Source organism: Vulpes lagopus, chromosome 10 (assembly GCF_018345385.1).
Source record: "Vulpes lagopus strain Blue_001 chromosome 10, ASM1834538v1, whole genome shotgun sequence".
In the NCBI taxonomy this organism is placed as follows: Eukaryota; Metazoa; Chordata; class Mammalia; order Carnivora; family Canidae; genus Vulpes; species Vulpes lagopus.
In genome coordinates this window covers 103,696,447-103,710,237 of record NC_054833.1, presented here as the reverse complement: position 1 = coordinate 103,710,237, position 13,791 = coordinate 103,696,447, and the positions used below count along the sequence as shown (strand labels likewise).

The 13,791-nt window shown below is 45.2% G+C and overlaps 1 protein-coding gene across 8 annotated transcripts in view; it reads left to right on the top strand.

The window, feature by feature from the left end:
- HYDIN (HYDIN axonemal central pair apparatus protein) overlaps nt 1-13,791 on the top strand; it is a 358,050-nt gene that overhangs the window by 241,226 nt on the left and 103,033 nt on the right. For all 8 annotated transcript variants that reach the window (XR_005990460.1, XM_041773068.1, XM_041773069.1 and 5 more), the window contains 5 exons: nt 939-1,107; nt 3,949-4,128; nt 4,587-4,757; nt 7,276-7,446; nt 11,438-11,652. Coding sequence is in view for 7 of the 8 variants with exons in the window: in XM_041773068.1 (XP_041629002.1) it covers nt 939-1,107; nt 3,949-4,128; nt 4,587-4,757; nt 7,276-7,446; nt 11,438-11,652 (906 nt within the window). In the remaining variant the exon portion in view is untranslated. The remainder of the gene's footprint in view (nt 1-938; nt 1,108-3,948; nt 4,129-4,586; nt 4,758-7,275; nt 7,447-11,437; nt 11,653-13,791) is intronic.

Sequence of the window (13,791 nt, the reverse complement as noted above, 5' to 3'; positions counted from 1 at the left end):
GACCTGAGCCAAAGGCAGACGCTTAACCAACTGAGCCTCCCAGGGACTCCAGCATTTTTTTTTTTTTACCGTATTTTACATTCAAGTATAATTAGTATACATGATTATATTAATTTCATGTGTTTTAAATATTCTTAACCCTTTGTTATTCCATATAAACTTTAGATTGAGCTTCTTAACAATGGTTTTCACACAACTGAAAATAGTGATCCTGGAGAAAGGTTATGTAACAAAACAGATTTTTCACATATATTAGGCTGTATAGGAAGCGGCTGCTTTCTACAACTTTATTGCACCATGTTTTATAAATATATAGACACACTAGGGTTATCAAATTTAATAGTAAGAAAAACAAGTTACATAGTTAAATTTGAATTTCACATAAAAAACAGGAAATACTTTATATGGACAGTTTTACACTAAAAAAATATTCCTCTGAAATTCAGGTTAAACTGGGCATCCATATTTTATCTGACAAGCCTGAAACACATCCCCTCCCTCCCCCTCCACATCCCCCCACCCCCACCACGTAATACCATTTTAGTTTTTCCCTGGATCCTCTATTTATGAGACAGCCACTTTCCTTGTATAACACTGCTAGCCACAGTATTTTTCAAGAATATGTCACTCAAAGTGGATAATGGAGTTCTATACTTTTGTCAATAGAAAAAAGAAAAATAGTATATGTTATTTGTAAAACAAGAAGGAATCTCGTCCACATGTGACATGCCCAGGCTCAAATGGGGCAAAAATCAAGATTCTATATCCCCAAATTCAGGATCCAGCCTTACTTTTTAAAAGATCTCTCCAAAGGCCCATTGTACACTCCTCAGGCTCAGGCAGGAGCAAAGCTCTTACAAAGTGGGTAGCCCCTCTGAGGGCTGTCAGGAGGAAGCTTCCAGGACAGCCAACAGAAGTTCCCCCTTCCCCTCTTGCAGATCTTGCGAACGCTGAAGGGCTATGATTCCTACAACACCCTGCTGCTGCCTCCCCGCCTTCCCGGGGAAAAGCTGCCCCCAGAGCTGTATGACTACTTTAAGGAAGTGAAACGGTCAAAAGAAGAACAGATGAAGGCAAAGTACCTGGAGAGTCTGGTCCAGGAAAATGGTGAGAGTTCAGTGCTGGTAGCCCACCTTCCACCCCTGCCCTGGCACCCTGGAAGTATCCCTGCTGAGAAGCCAGCCAGTTACTGAGCACCTACTATGTGCCAGGCACATGCTAGGCACCTCACATATTTTATTTCTAACCCTCACAAAATGGGTTGTTATCCCCACTGTATGGATGCAGAGTCAGGGATACATTCTCCCACTAGAGTCTAGTGGGGAGTTAAGACTTAAAAACAGTTGGGTGATGGACATTAAGGAGGGCACTTGAAGTAATGAGCACTGGGTGTTATATGCAACTGATGCATCACTAAATTCTACCTCTGAAACTAATAATACAGTATATGTTATGTTAAGTTAAATTGAATTTAATTAGAAATTTTTTTAAAACACCAGCAGACATAGGTATAGATAAACCTTTGCTAGTTACCAAGCCTTGTGCTGCTGGCTTTACATATATATACGAGAAACTAAAGCATTGAGGGTCCAGGTCCACATTTTTTAAAGATTTATTTATTCATAAGAGACAGAGAGAGAGAGAGAGAGAGAGGCAGGGACACAGGCAGAGGGAGAAGCAGGCTCTATGCAGGGAGCCCTATGTGGGACTCGATCCTGGGTCTCCAGGATCAGGCCCTGGGCTGAAGGTGGCGCTAAACCGCTGAGCCACCAGGGCTGCCCCAGGTCCACATTTTGAAGGGTTCAAGCCCACATCACTCTGACTCCAGAGTCCATGGTGGTAATCACAATGCTCCATAGCTTCGGTGTGCCCAGGTGATGCGAGGTAACACATCGCACAGGGTACAACTTGGTGCCCTAAGAGAGGGTAGGGAGTAGAGGTTCACACAAGGGAGAGGTTGGCCCATGGTCCTCGAGGCCAAACTTCAATCATAAAGCTGGATTATGCACTTGTAACCTGCCTCTTCCAGGCCCATACCCCCATCATCCACCAATGGGCTCCCTTGTGTGCACTTGAGCATCAGAGCTCCTGAATGGCCTGTAGCACTGTGTGGCTTGTCATGATTCATGCTTCTGCTTCCTGTTTACCATGGCTTCATCCTGAAAATGTGCCCTCCCTGTTGCTACATGCTCTCTTTTTCTATGTAACAGCTATTGCATGTGTAATTGTTTTCTTCATACCTGCCTGCTCCCCAAATGAGAAGCCCCCATAAAGGCAGTGATCAAGCATTCCCCACTTATAAACCCAAAGCATGGAATAGCACCTGATACATCATGGTGCCCAATAAATACATGCCAGGAGAGTGGATGAATAAATTGAATGGAGTCCATTTGCTCCTACCCTTGGGTTTGTCTTGCCTCTCAAGGAAGCTAGTCAGAGAATGCTAGCTTCTGAAAATGAGAGAAGACTACCTCTCTCCTAAGTCTCTTGGTCAATGTCATTGAGCAGTAAGTGAGCTAGAGCTGCCATCACAAAGACCACAGATGGGGTGGCTTAATCAACAGAAATTTATCTTCTCACAGTTTAGGAAGCTCAATGTCTAAGATCAAGGTTGTTTTCTTCTGAGCCTCCTTCCTTGGCTTGTAGATGGCCATCTTCCCCCAGTGTTCACATGGTCTTCCCTGTGGGTGTTTGTCCAAATCTCTTCTTAAAGAACACCAGTCATACTGGAATATGGGTGGAGAAGGACACTCATATGACATCATTTTAACTTTATTACTTCTTTAAAGGCTTTATCTTCAAATATAGTTATATTCTGAGGCACTGGGGAATTAGGATTTCAACCTAAGAATTTTAGGGGAACCAGTTAAGCCTACAACAAACACCAACTATGTTCCAAGAATGGAGCTGAAGTACTATAAACAGATCAATGAAACAAGGCCCTGTCTTTGAGAGCCAGAGTCAGGAAGGGAATGCAGAGTAGAGATTCTGAAACTCAAAACCACTGCCCGGTGGCCTGGAGCAGAAAACTGCAGGGGCTGCCAGGTACAACAGGCACTATGAAGTCAGAGGAGGGCCCTATCACTCTCGTCCCCAATGGACAGTCAGGGGTCCATTTTTTCATTTGGCCCATTGAAAAGTGGCCAAGAATGGGGACCCAAGGGTCCAGAGGGAGCCAGGCAGGTGCATGCTGTACTTTTCCTCAGAGCCTCTACTCCCTCCACTCTCATGTGCAGATTGTCCTCCTTGCTTCCCGCACCATGGCCAGGGAGGAGAGTTAAGGAAGAGCACCGACCTCTTTGCTTCAAATTTAACTTCTTAATAAAGACAATGTCTTGCCCTCTCCTCCCCCGGGGTGGAGGGGGTCATTTTGTGCAATCACAGCCCACTTGTTGGGTGAGTGAGTAACAGTAGGGAGAGTGCTGGGCAGACAAAACGGTACATGTGCTTAGCAATGACATGCACAAATGTTCATGACAAATTAAGAGGGAAGACGGACTATTCCGTCTTATATATAAATTGGAATATACAATATGATCCCAAGTTCAGCTTTGAAAAATGAGAAATGAACAATCAGAGAGCTTGAGGCTCTTCTATACTGGTATCATAAAATACAGCTGCAATTTCTCTGTCACCATTTCCTTTCTATGTCTCTTTCACTTATGAATTTTATAATTCTTGCTCTCCTGAATTTTCTAAATTTTCTGAAGCAACTGTATAATTTTAGTACTTTTTTAATGTTAAGATGTAGAAACACTCTGGGCAAAGAAAATTCTTAACAGCCAACTGATTGCAGTTCTTATTTCTTGGGGTTGGCTAGTCAGGGGTGATGGTAACCAGGTCAATGGTTTGTCTCCACTTTGTCTCTCTCTTTCACTTTCTGTCCCCATCTCCCTTGTCCCCCTCCCAACTCTTCCTCATGTGTTTTTGTCCTTGGCTTTCTGGCAGAGGATGAAGACATGCCTTCATCAGAGTTGGGAACCTCTGCCAGTACGAAGAGGACTTCACTTAGCCGAGGGATCTCGGTCACATCCAACTTGGAAGAGCGGCATATCCCTACAGTCGAGTCCAAGACCTATCCTGATGAAGAGGAAGATGAGGAGAGCCTGGAAAAAATAATGTTTCAAAGTAAATAAGCATTTTGTCGTTTTGGTACCAGTTCTCTCTACACAGAGATGGGAAGACTGTCCAGTGCCTTTCCACTTTTCTCCCTAAAATGCACCCTTGAGCCTTCTTGCAACACTGCATATTAATTCTGCAGTATGAATATGCCATCGATTATTCAGCCACTTCCTGTCATGTTGCAAATTCAGCTAGTTTCTAGTATTATTTTTTCAGTAGGGCAGATTCCCCCCAAACAGAGTTAACAGAGAGTATCTGTATTTTCAGTTCTAGTAGCTGTGGACAAATTATTAACAAAAAGGGCACTCTCATATGCTGCATGGGGGAGTGAGAACATTTGTAGCGGATTGTCATTGTACAATAGTGTTGGAAAAAGAAAACGTTGTTCACCTTTCCATCAGACCAGGTGAATTCAAGACCTGTCCACATGCACTCACTTGCACACATATACTCTTAATTTGCAGCTGACAAGTTACAGAGCATTGACAGCCACTCCACAGAAGTTGGAGAAGTAGAGAACAACCCAGTGAGCAGGGCAATCGCTCGCCACCTGGGCATTGATATTTCTGCAGAAGGCCGCATGACCAAGAACAGGAAAGGCATCGCCATTATCATCCATGGGACGCCATTGTCAGGTATGCCATAACTTTGAAGGGTTGCCCCATTGGGTTTTTTTTTTTAAGATTTTATTTTTATTTATTCATGAGAGACACAGAGCGAGAGAAAGAGAGAGAGGCAGAGACACCGGCAGAGGGAGAAGCAGACTCCATGCAGGGAGCCTGATGTGGGACTCGATCCTGGGTCCCCAGGATCACCCCCTGGGCTGAAGACGGTGCTAAACCACTGAGCCACCCAGGCTGCCCCCCCATTGGGTTTATGGTGAAGGTTGCACATGTAATTTTTGAGATAATAAAAGACTCTTTTGTTTGAAATTTATATAGCACAGGACTATCCCCAAACTACTACATTGCCAACCTCAGAGATACAGAGCTAGAGAAAAGAGCAGGGACCCTTTATTTTTAATTAATACATCTCTGAATTGTTTGAGCTTATATTCTTTCAATAATTTAAAATATTAAAATATTAGAGAAAAATCCAAGACATTAAATTATTTAAAAAGGGGGGGGGAATGTGTGTAGACCCTTTGAACTGGCAATATTCCTTCTATGAATTTACCTTAGGAAAATATTTAATGATGTGGACAAAGATTAACTGCACGAATGTTCACTGCAGCATTCCTTACCATTCCATACTGAAGCTTTCAGTATGGGAGACTGGTTAATTAAGCCTTAGTACATTCACATAGTAAGTTGTTTTGCCACTAAAAACAGTGTTTCATGCATCTATGTTTATAGCAGCACTACTCACAATAGCCAAAAGATGGAAACTACCCAACCGTCCATTGACAGATGAATGGAAAAACAAAATATGGTGCAATAGGCCCAGAAAGGAGGGGCCTGCTACAACATGGATGAACACTGTAGACGTTATACTCAGTGAAATCATTACCAAAGGGCAATTGCTGTATGATTCCACTTATATGAAGTACTTAGAGTTGTCAAATTCATAGAAACAGAAAATAGAGTGGTGGTTTCCAGACTGGGCGAAGAGAAGGATGGGTGGGGGGTGCTTTTTGTGTACAGAGTTTCCGTTTGGGAAGATGAAAAAGTGCTGGAGCTCAATGGTGGAGATGGTCACACAACAATACGAATGTGCTTTTGCAACTTAACTGTACACTTAAATATGGTTAAAATGATAAATTTTGTATGTATATCACTACAGTTTTTTAAAGTTGCCATAGAAGTGTGTTGAATTAATGGAAAGATGTACATGATACATTATTTTAAGTGAGAAAAAAATGTCAGACTTAGGATTTACAATCTGTATTAAATTCATATTGCTTCTGTAACAGCCACACATTTAATAAGTTGAAACAATGCAAATTTACTTTCTACAGATCAGAAATCTAAAATGTGTCCATAAGGCTGCATTCCTTCTGGGAGTATATAGGAGAGGATCCATTTCCTTGTCTTTTGTAGCTTCTAGAAATGTCATCAGCATTCCTTGGCTCGGGGCCCCTTCCTCCATCTTCAAAACCAGCATCATGGGGGCATCTGGGTGGCTCCGCTGGTGAAGCATCTGACTCCCAATTGGCTCAGGTCAGGATGTCAGGATCATGAATTTGAGCCCTTCAGTGGGCTCCCCGCTCAGCAAGGAGTCTGCTTGATATTCTCTCCTGCTCCCTCTGTCCTTCCCCCTGCTCATGACTCTCTCTCAAGTAGATAAATAAATAAGCCTCTAAAAAAACAAACAAACAAAAACGAAACCCAGCATCATAACATCTTCCACTCTCTCTTCCTTTTTCATCATCACATCACCTATTGACTCTGACCCTCCTGCTTGTCTCCGGTAAGGCCCTTGGGATTACATTGGATAATTAAGGATAATTTCCCATATCAGGATCCTTAACTCAATTGCAACTGCAAAGCCTCTCTACCACATAAGATAACATATTCACGAGTCGCAGGCATTTGGACGTGGATGTTTTTGGTGGTGGTTGGGGGGCCAGGGGTGGGTCCATGTTCAGCCTACCACAGAACCCATTTCTTTTTCCTGAGAAATATAAATAAGTTAGTTATATATGCATACTTAGCAGCCATATACTAACTGTAATACCTCTGGATGAGCAGATTATGGATTTTTTTCTTTTCTCCTGTTTGTTATTTGAATTTTCTGTTTTCTTTTTAATGAGCAGATATTTTGAAATGAGGAGGGGGCAAAAAAGATCAACACAAGTTATCCTTTAAGCCAAAAAAATCTTCCCATTAGAATCAGAGACAGTAGAGCTACAAAATTTTTAAAGATAAATAATTTTTAAAATAAAAAATTTTTAAAGGTAGAATCACCTTTAAACTGAGGAGAAGACACAGAGAGATTGTGCGTTGCCATCACACAGGGCACAGCAGAGTGAGAACCAGAACCCATGCGGTTCAGGTCTTCCTTCTCTTTTCTCCTTTCTGGCCACACAAGAGACTTAACAGCAAAGCACTTGGAGATATCACTTCACCAGGATCTCTGTTCTAGAAGCTTCTTCCATTTAGGTCATAGGGCACCTGAGAGCCTGGAAATTCAACCTCCTGGCCTTTTTTGCAGGAAAGACAGCCACTGCAATCAGCATGGCTAGATACTACAATGCAGCCTGCTTGAACATTGACTCCATCGTGCTTGAAGCGATCACTGACGGCAACAACATCCCGGGGATCCGGGCCCGTGAGCTCTGCATCAGAGCTGCCATAGAGCAGTCCATGAAAGAGGAAGATTCTGGTAAGAGCCATTTCTCCTGGCTTTCTGTGGTCAAGTGGCTGGTACCCCTGCTGCTAATACCCATGTTCTCTGTGTCCCCCACTGAGCTTTTCTCCCCAAGCCCGGTTGAAGGCTGACTTACAACATGCTCCCAGCTTATAGCCCAAGGAAGAATTCTCTTCACCAAGCATCTACAGCTCTCCCTGCTGCCCAGGACAGGCATGCACTTGGCTCTCCAGGGAACAGGACAGTGAATAAGATGCAGCCTACGCCTTTGAGGGTGACCTGTGAAAGGGAAACAGATGTGGGTTTGTTCAGAGCACAGGGAAATAATGTAATAGAAGGGCAACTTTGGGATGGCTGGGTTCCAACAAGCATGATCTGGGGAAGTTTTCGTGAAAATGAGCTTTGAAGGAGCAGGAGAACATTGACAGGCAAAGGTGAAGACAAGGACCTTCCAGCCTGAGAAGGCAAGGGAACCAACAGTAAATGAGAGGTGGGAGGGCAGGCTGAGGTCCATCATAGTTGACCTTGATGCCAGGAGTAAGAATTTGGATTTTATTTTGAAGGAACAGAGGAGTCAGGTGGTTTTCACCCTTGGGAGAAATGGTCAGAGTCACAGTGGGAAGGCAGGAGCTCTTGTAATGTCTTGTAAAGGAAGCAGTGGAGATACCGAGGCTGAACAGGCTCGGGCCAGCTGCCCCAAGGGGGGAGAGGCATTCCAGATGGTCACATTGAGATTTCTAGTCATAGAAACCAGGAGAGTAATGTCTTTTAATTTACCAAGATAGGAAACATGGGAGGAGGAGAAAGTTTGCTGGAGAAGAATATTAATTAAGTTTTTGAACCCCATTGTAGTGAGGCCTAATGTGGCCTGTCTACCAGAGGTTGGGAATCCTGGCTCCATTTGATTGTCTAAGGACCTAGAAGGCAGAGGAATGGCTGCTCTGAGATGGGAAAATATACTGAAGTAGAGTGACTGCTCTGAGCGAACTATTTTTATATAAATATTCATAACAGCATAACATCATTTCTTTTTTCTGAGAGGGAGAGAAAGAGAGCAGGGGGGAAGGGCAAAGGAAGAGGGGGAGAGAGAATCTCAATTAGGCTCCATGCTCAGCATGGAGCCCAATGCAGGGCTCGATCCCACAACCGCAAGATCATAACCTGAGCCAAAATCAAGAATTGGTTGCTTAACCAACTGAGCCACCCAGATGCCCGCATAACATCATCTCTAGCAGTGCACTGCTAGTTGATTGATGAAAGTGCCTGCAGCTTTCAGGTATGTCCTCTCCCCTCAGTACTCTGCATGGGGTGCTTAGGGAAATCGAGGATTCTTTGCTGGGAAGATAAGAGAAATAGCTTTCTTAGTAGAGTAAGGGAGGAAAAATAATTTTCTCTGTCTTTCTGAATTCTTGGCTTAAACTGTTGTGATGAAAGATTAACAAGAAGAAAACAAGTTTATTAACATGTATCTTTCACATGTCCATGGGAGATACTCAGGAGGAAATGAGGTACCTTACAATTCTGAATTAAATACCATCTTCACCAGGAAAGAAGAGGAAGGAGATAGTCCTCTTAGGGGAGAGCAAATGAGTTTTAAGGAAGACGAGTGGTCCCATAGAAGAATGGATGAAAGTAGAAAGTTTGTGACAAGTGTGTCTGGGTGTAGTCTCCTCTCCTGTGATGAGTCAGTGGATCCTTCCTGGTAGATGGAACTCCCAGGGCAAGGATTTGTGACCAATGAGTTCCCTTTGGATGCCTCTCCTTGGTCAGAGAAGACTTCTCCCTGCATTTGCTGTTGTTCAGGTGCCCACAGCTCAAAAGAGAGCAGCATATTCTGAGGGGGCATACCCTGAACTCCTATAGTCATATTTTGGGGTAACCTATTCTGCTACCTTTAGTGGGAACTCCAAGCTGCATCATAATTCTGGTTCTCTTAGATTTTTGCTTCCTTTTCTCTCAATTAAACTACATTCCAGAGGTCTTTGGAGCTGTGTTGGTGTCCCATAACCAATTCTGGATTTGGGTTTCTTATCTGAGAAGGTAATGTCAGGCTAAAGACATAATTGGGGGAGGCTTCCTCAACAAAACAAGAGGTGTAACCGCTGGAAGAGAGCAAAGTTCCAGAAGTTCCAGAAAGTTGCAGAAAGAGGAGAGGGATGGGAAGGACAGGATGGGACATTGGAGAACACTCACATTTTAGGAGGAGGAGATGGAGGAGAAGCCAAAGAGTCCGAAGAAAGCAAAGCGAGGAGGGTCAGAGGGGTGGTGGGCAGTCAGGAGAGCAGGACACAAGGAAGTCAAGGAGACTGAGCTGCGGGAGGGAATAGAGTAAGAAGGGCTTTCACACCTCTCCAGAGACCTCATGGGGCCTGGAGGGACCCTTCCTGCCTTGTTTGTCTCATAGGCCTTGTCACTGTTCACACAACACTTACTTGACTTCCTTATTCCACAATCTGTTGACTCCACTAGAATGTCAGCTGGAAGCAGGGATGCATGTTAGTTCTTCACTGATACATTCCCCACACCTAGAATGGTGCCTGGCACAGAGTAGACACAGAGGAAAGACTTCCCAAAATGTACTGAATCAAAAAGTGAAAGTAGTCTGAGTTAGTGAAAGTACAGATAGAAGGAGCCCTTAGAGAGGGCCACTGTGGTTCACAGTTCAGAGGGCACTTTGGAGAAAACCCTTTTAACAGAGGGTTTAACCCCAAACCTGCTATTCCCTGTGGAGTCCACAGGCTGTCCTGGAGTGGAAGTGACAAATCTAATCCTGCCTGTCCCACACAGCACCCACTAGCCACCTGAAATGTGGCCAATCCAGATTGAAATGTGCAGCTAGGGGTTTTCTTTGAAGATGTAGTCTGAGTAAAAGGCTATAAAATAACAGAGTAACAATTTTTAAATATTGTTTACATGTTGAAATGATCACATTTTGCATATATTGGGTTAAAGAAAATATACCATTAAAATCCATTTGGACTTTCTTAATGCAGCTATTAGGAAATTGTAAATTACATACATATTACATATCTACTGGACAGACGTGGTCCACACTACTATTTTAGAATTTGGGCAATGAGGGAAAGGGAGGAGATGAAATGATGATTTCTTAAAAGAAATGCAAAGTGGAATGAAAACTCTTGTTAGTATTATACCAGGAAGAGCTGGCTTTTTAAGATACAGTGGAATGATAGTGTGGGCAGGGAAAGCTCAAAGGCCTAAGGACAGCACAGAAGAGACTGCACAGCCATCAGTGAAGGCCATGCCCAGGGAGGCACAGGACTCAAGGCAAAGTGAGTAGGTAGGGGAGGCTGGAGTGGTGGTTATGGAGGCAGAGCCTGGAGGGGCTGGGGGTGACAGGGCCTGGATGAACCCAGGACCAGCCAGAAGAACGAGGGCACAACTGTTGCACTGGTGGCTCCAGGCTCTTTACCCCCCACCCCACCCCCAGCCACCTCCAGGTGCAACGTGGAGTCCTTGTACCCATAATCATCTCCTGGGCGAAGGACTGAGGGAGATGCACAACAAAATAAAGCGAAGTAAGCATAGTGACAACTCTCAAGGGAGTCCTGAGGGCCTGTTTGCTGAAACGGTAAACAAGGAATAATGAGTCTTCCCAAGTCTGCTTGTGCGCTGGAGAAACATGAAGCTGCCCAGCACGCAGCCGCATCACCTCATCTTAGTGTTAGGGTCCCAGGGCGGGGCTGTGGTGTACCAGCAGTTTCAGAAGAGTTGCCCTCTGGGCTGGAAGAGAACGTGGGGCAGACTAACATAGGACCCATTGGGAAGAAGTGCAGCAGAGAAACCTGGGCTCCAGGCCCATCGTCATCCAGCCTTGGGGACTGGAGCCTTTCCTCCCAGCTTCTCCCAGCCAGCTGCAGGTAGAGATGGTTTTGTGTTCCTCGGGAGAATCGCACCAGGGGGGGATAGGTTTTGTGCCATCCCCACCATTAGTTTCTTATTATCCTAAGGCAACTTTTAATATAAATCCACTCTCTCTGTGTAGCCCAGGAGGCTGCTTCGGGTCAAACTGCTGTGGGACAAACACGACTGAGCAGCGATACCCTGGGCAAATTGACATCAGAATCCACCCTGGTAACCCCTGAAATGAAACCTGCGAAGACGCTGCGTGGAAGCATGTTGATCTCCAAAAGCAAGGCAGAGAGCCATGGCTCCGGGTCTCAGAAACAGCATCACCAGCACGCGTCTGAAACGCCGCAGGTACAAATCAGGGCCCCCCACAATAAGGGTGGGGGTCCTTCCCCCCAGTCCTTCCTCCTTGGCATCCTGCAGCCTCCATTGGTGTGGGTGCCTCTGCAGATTCATGATGCAGGTCCAAAGAGGTGGTCAGCAGTAGCTTTAACTTTAGGCACTGGGTTGAGTGCTACCAAGCGAAGATGAATAAAGCAAAACCAAGAGTCTGATGAAGGAGATAACCACATGTTCAAATACTTGCAATAGAATGAGACTGGTGACAAAAGCCCAAAAGAATTGGGTTGAACCATATGAAATAGCCAACATTCCGCTGCTGGAACAGCAACTTCATATGGCTCAGCCTAATACTAAAGGAATGCCAAGTATGAAACCATTTGTGTAAATTGGGCAGGGCAGGGGCAAGGGTTTGGGGGAGCTGCACGGGAGTCTTAGAAAGTGATGAAGTCAGAGAGTTTGAGCCTCAGCCAAGGGACTTTGAGAAACAATTTTGGTGGGATAGCAGGTGCTGCAGCAAGAGATAGTGCATGGCACCATGAAAGACAGGTGGGTGAGGAGTTGCCAGTGGGAAAGCAGAGTCAGGTGGGTGTAGGCTTCCACCATGTTTAAAAGAAAAGGAAAAAAGACTAGTTGTTAGAGGAGCAGACCTAGGGTCAAGAGAGTTCTCTCCCTGGAAGGAGGTGGAGGCACAAGCAGATCTATAAGGAAGGGAGCTGCTAGGGGGGTATAAGGTGATGATATGCCCAAGAGGGAATGAGATTCCTCGAGAAGACAGGGAGCATAGGACAAAGCATAGTCAATGCAGTCAGAGGCCAGTTTCTTCCAGAGTCAGTAAAGGTGAAAACAGATGCAGCTGTGCGTTGGGGAGGCAAGGTGGAGAGCAGAGGCTGGGGAAGGTCTTGTTGAGTGGCTCTGGGAACGCATGCGGGACACAAAGTCTTTGTAGGAGGCGTTGAGGAAGATGGCAAAGCATTGAAGTGTCCACTGGGGGCAGGGGGGATAAAACCAGAAATTGGTGGTGGACAAAAGAAAGTTGCAAATGCTGATGTCCCAGCCGAGACAGGAAGCCATAACTTCACAGTTGTTAAGATTTTCCTACGCGGCAAGTGGCAACCTCCATCAGAGGTACAATTCTTATTGTAGGGGCGGGAGTGTGCTTAGAACCAGGGGTAAGGGAGGTGATAGTGGCATCAGTATACAGGAAGTCCAGTCTCCAAAGAGAAGGAATCAAGGGGAGGGCAGCAGAATGGGAGAAACAAGAAGAGAGGAAGAGTCCATGGGTCTCGTTACCTTCTGAGAGCGCAGTGGGGGAGTGGGGAGGGGCAGGCATCTTGGAGGAGGTGGCTGAGGTAGACAGAGTAGAGGTGAAAGCCCCAGAAGGAGAGGAGGCCCATATGTTAGATGGGCTAGGCAGGTGGAAGTCTGAATGGGGCAAGTAGACAGAGTGGAAGCCACGGTCTGCACAAGACAGGAGGTGTGCAGGTTGGATGGGATGTCCCGGGGCTGAGTTTGTGCCAGATGATGTCTCTGATTTTCAGTTCAGTCATACCTTCTTCTCCATGTGAAAATTAAAACCACTGACTCACTTCCTTTTGCAGCATCATTTAACCCTCTTTCTCAAGATCTAATATGATGTTCTTTACATAGAAGTCTATGGCTTATCTAGAACTCATATTTGTATTAAACAGGGTGTTGTAAGGAATCATTTTCTTCTATTGGGTTCCATCCATCTGGACAGTGAAGTAAGGCCTTGGGAGTATATCAGAGCAGCAGAAAAGCCCATTTCTGACCCCAAATCCCTTTCAATAAACAGGTTAACTTAAAATCTGCTCAAGATTGCCCCCTCCCTCATGTGGCTGCCACAGTGTGACAGGACTCATGCTTTGGACAACTGTCACCCTGTCAGCATGCTTCACCCAGAGATGGCTGTTTGGTTTTCGAAAGCTCTCCTAAAGCATGAACTCCCCAATGACTAAAAGTTTAGTCATGTTGCTAAAGTGGGAAGAAATGTGTAGGGGATCCCTGGGTGGCTGAGAGGTTTAGCGCCTGCCTTTGGCCCAGGGTGTGATCCTGGAGGCCCGGGATCGAGTCCCACATTGTGCTCCCGTCATGGAGCCTGCTTCTCCCTCTGCCTGTGTCTCTGCCTCT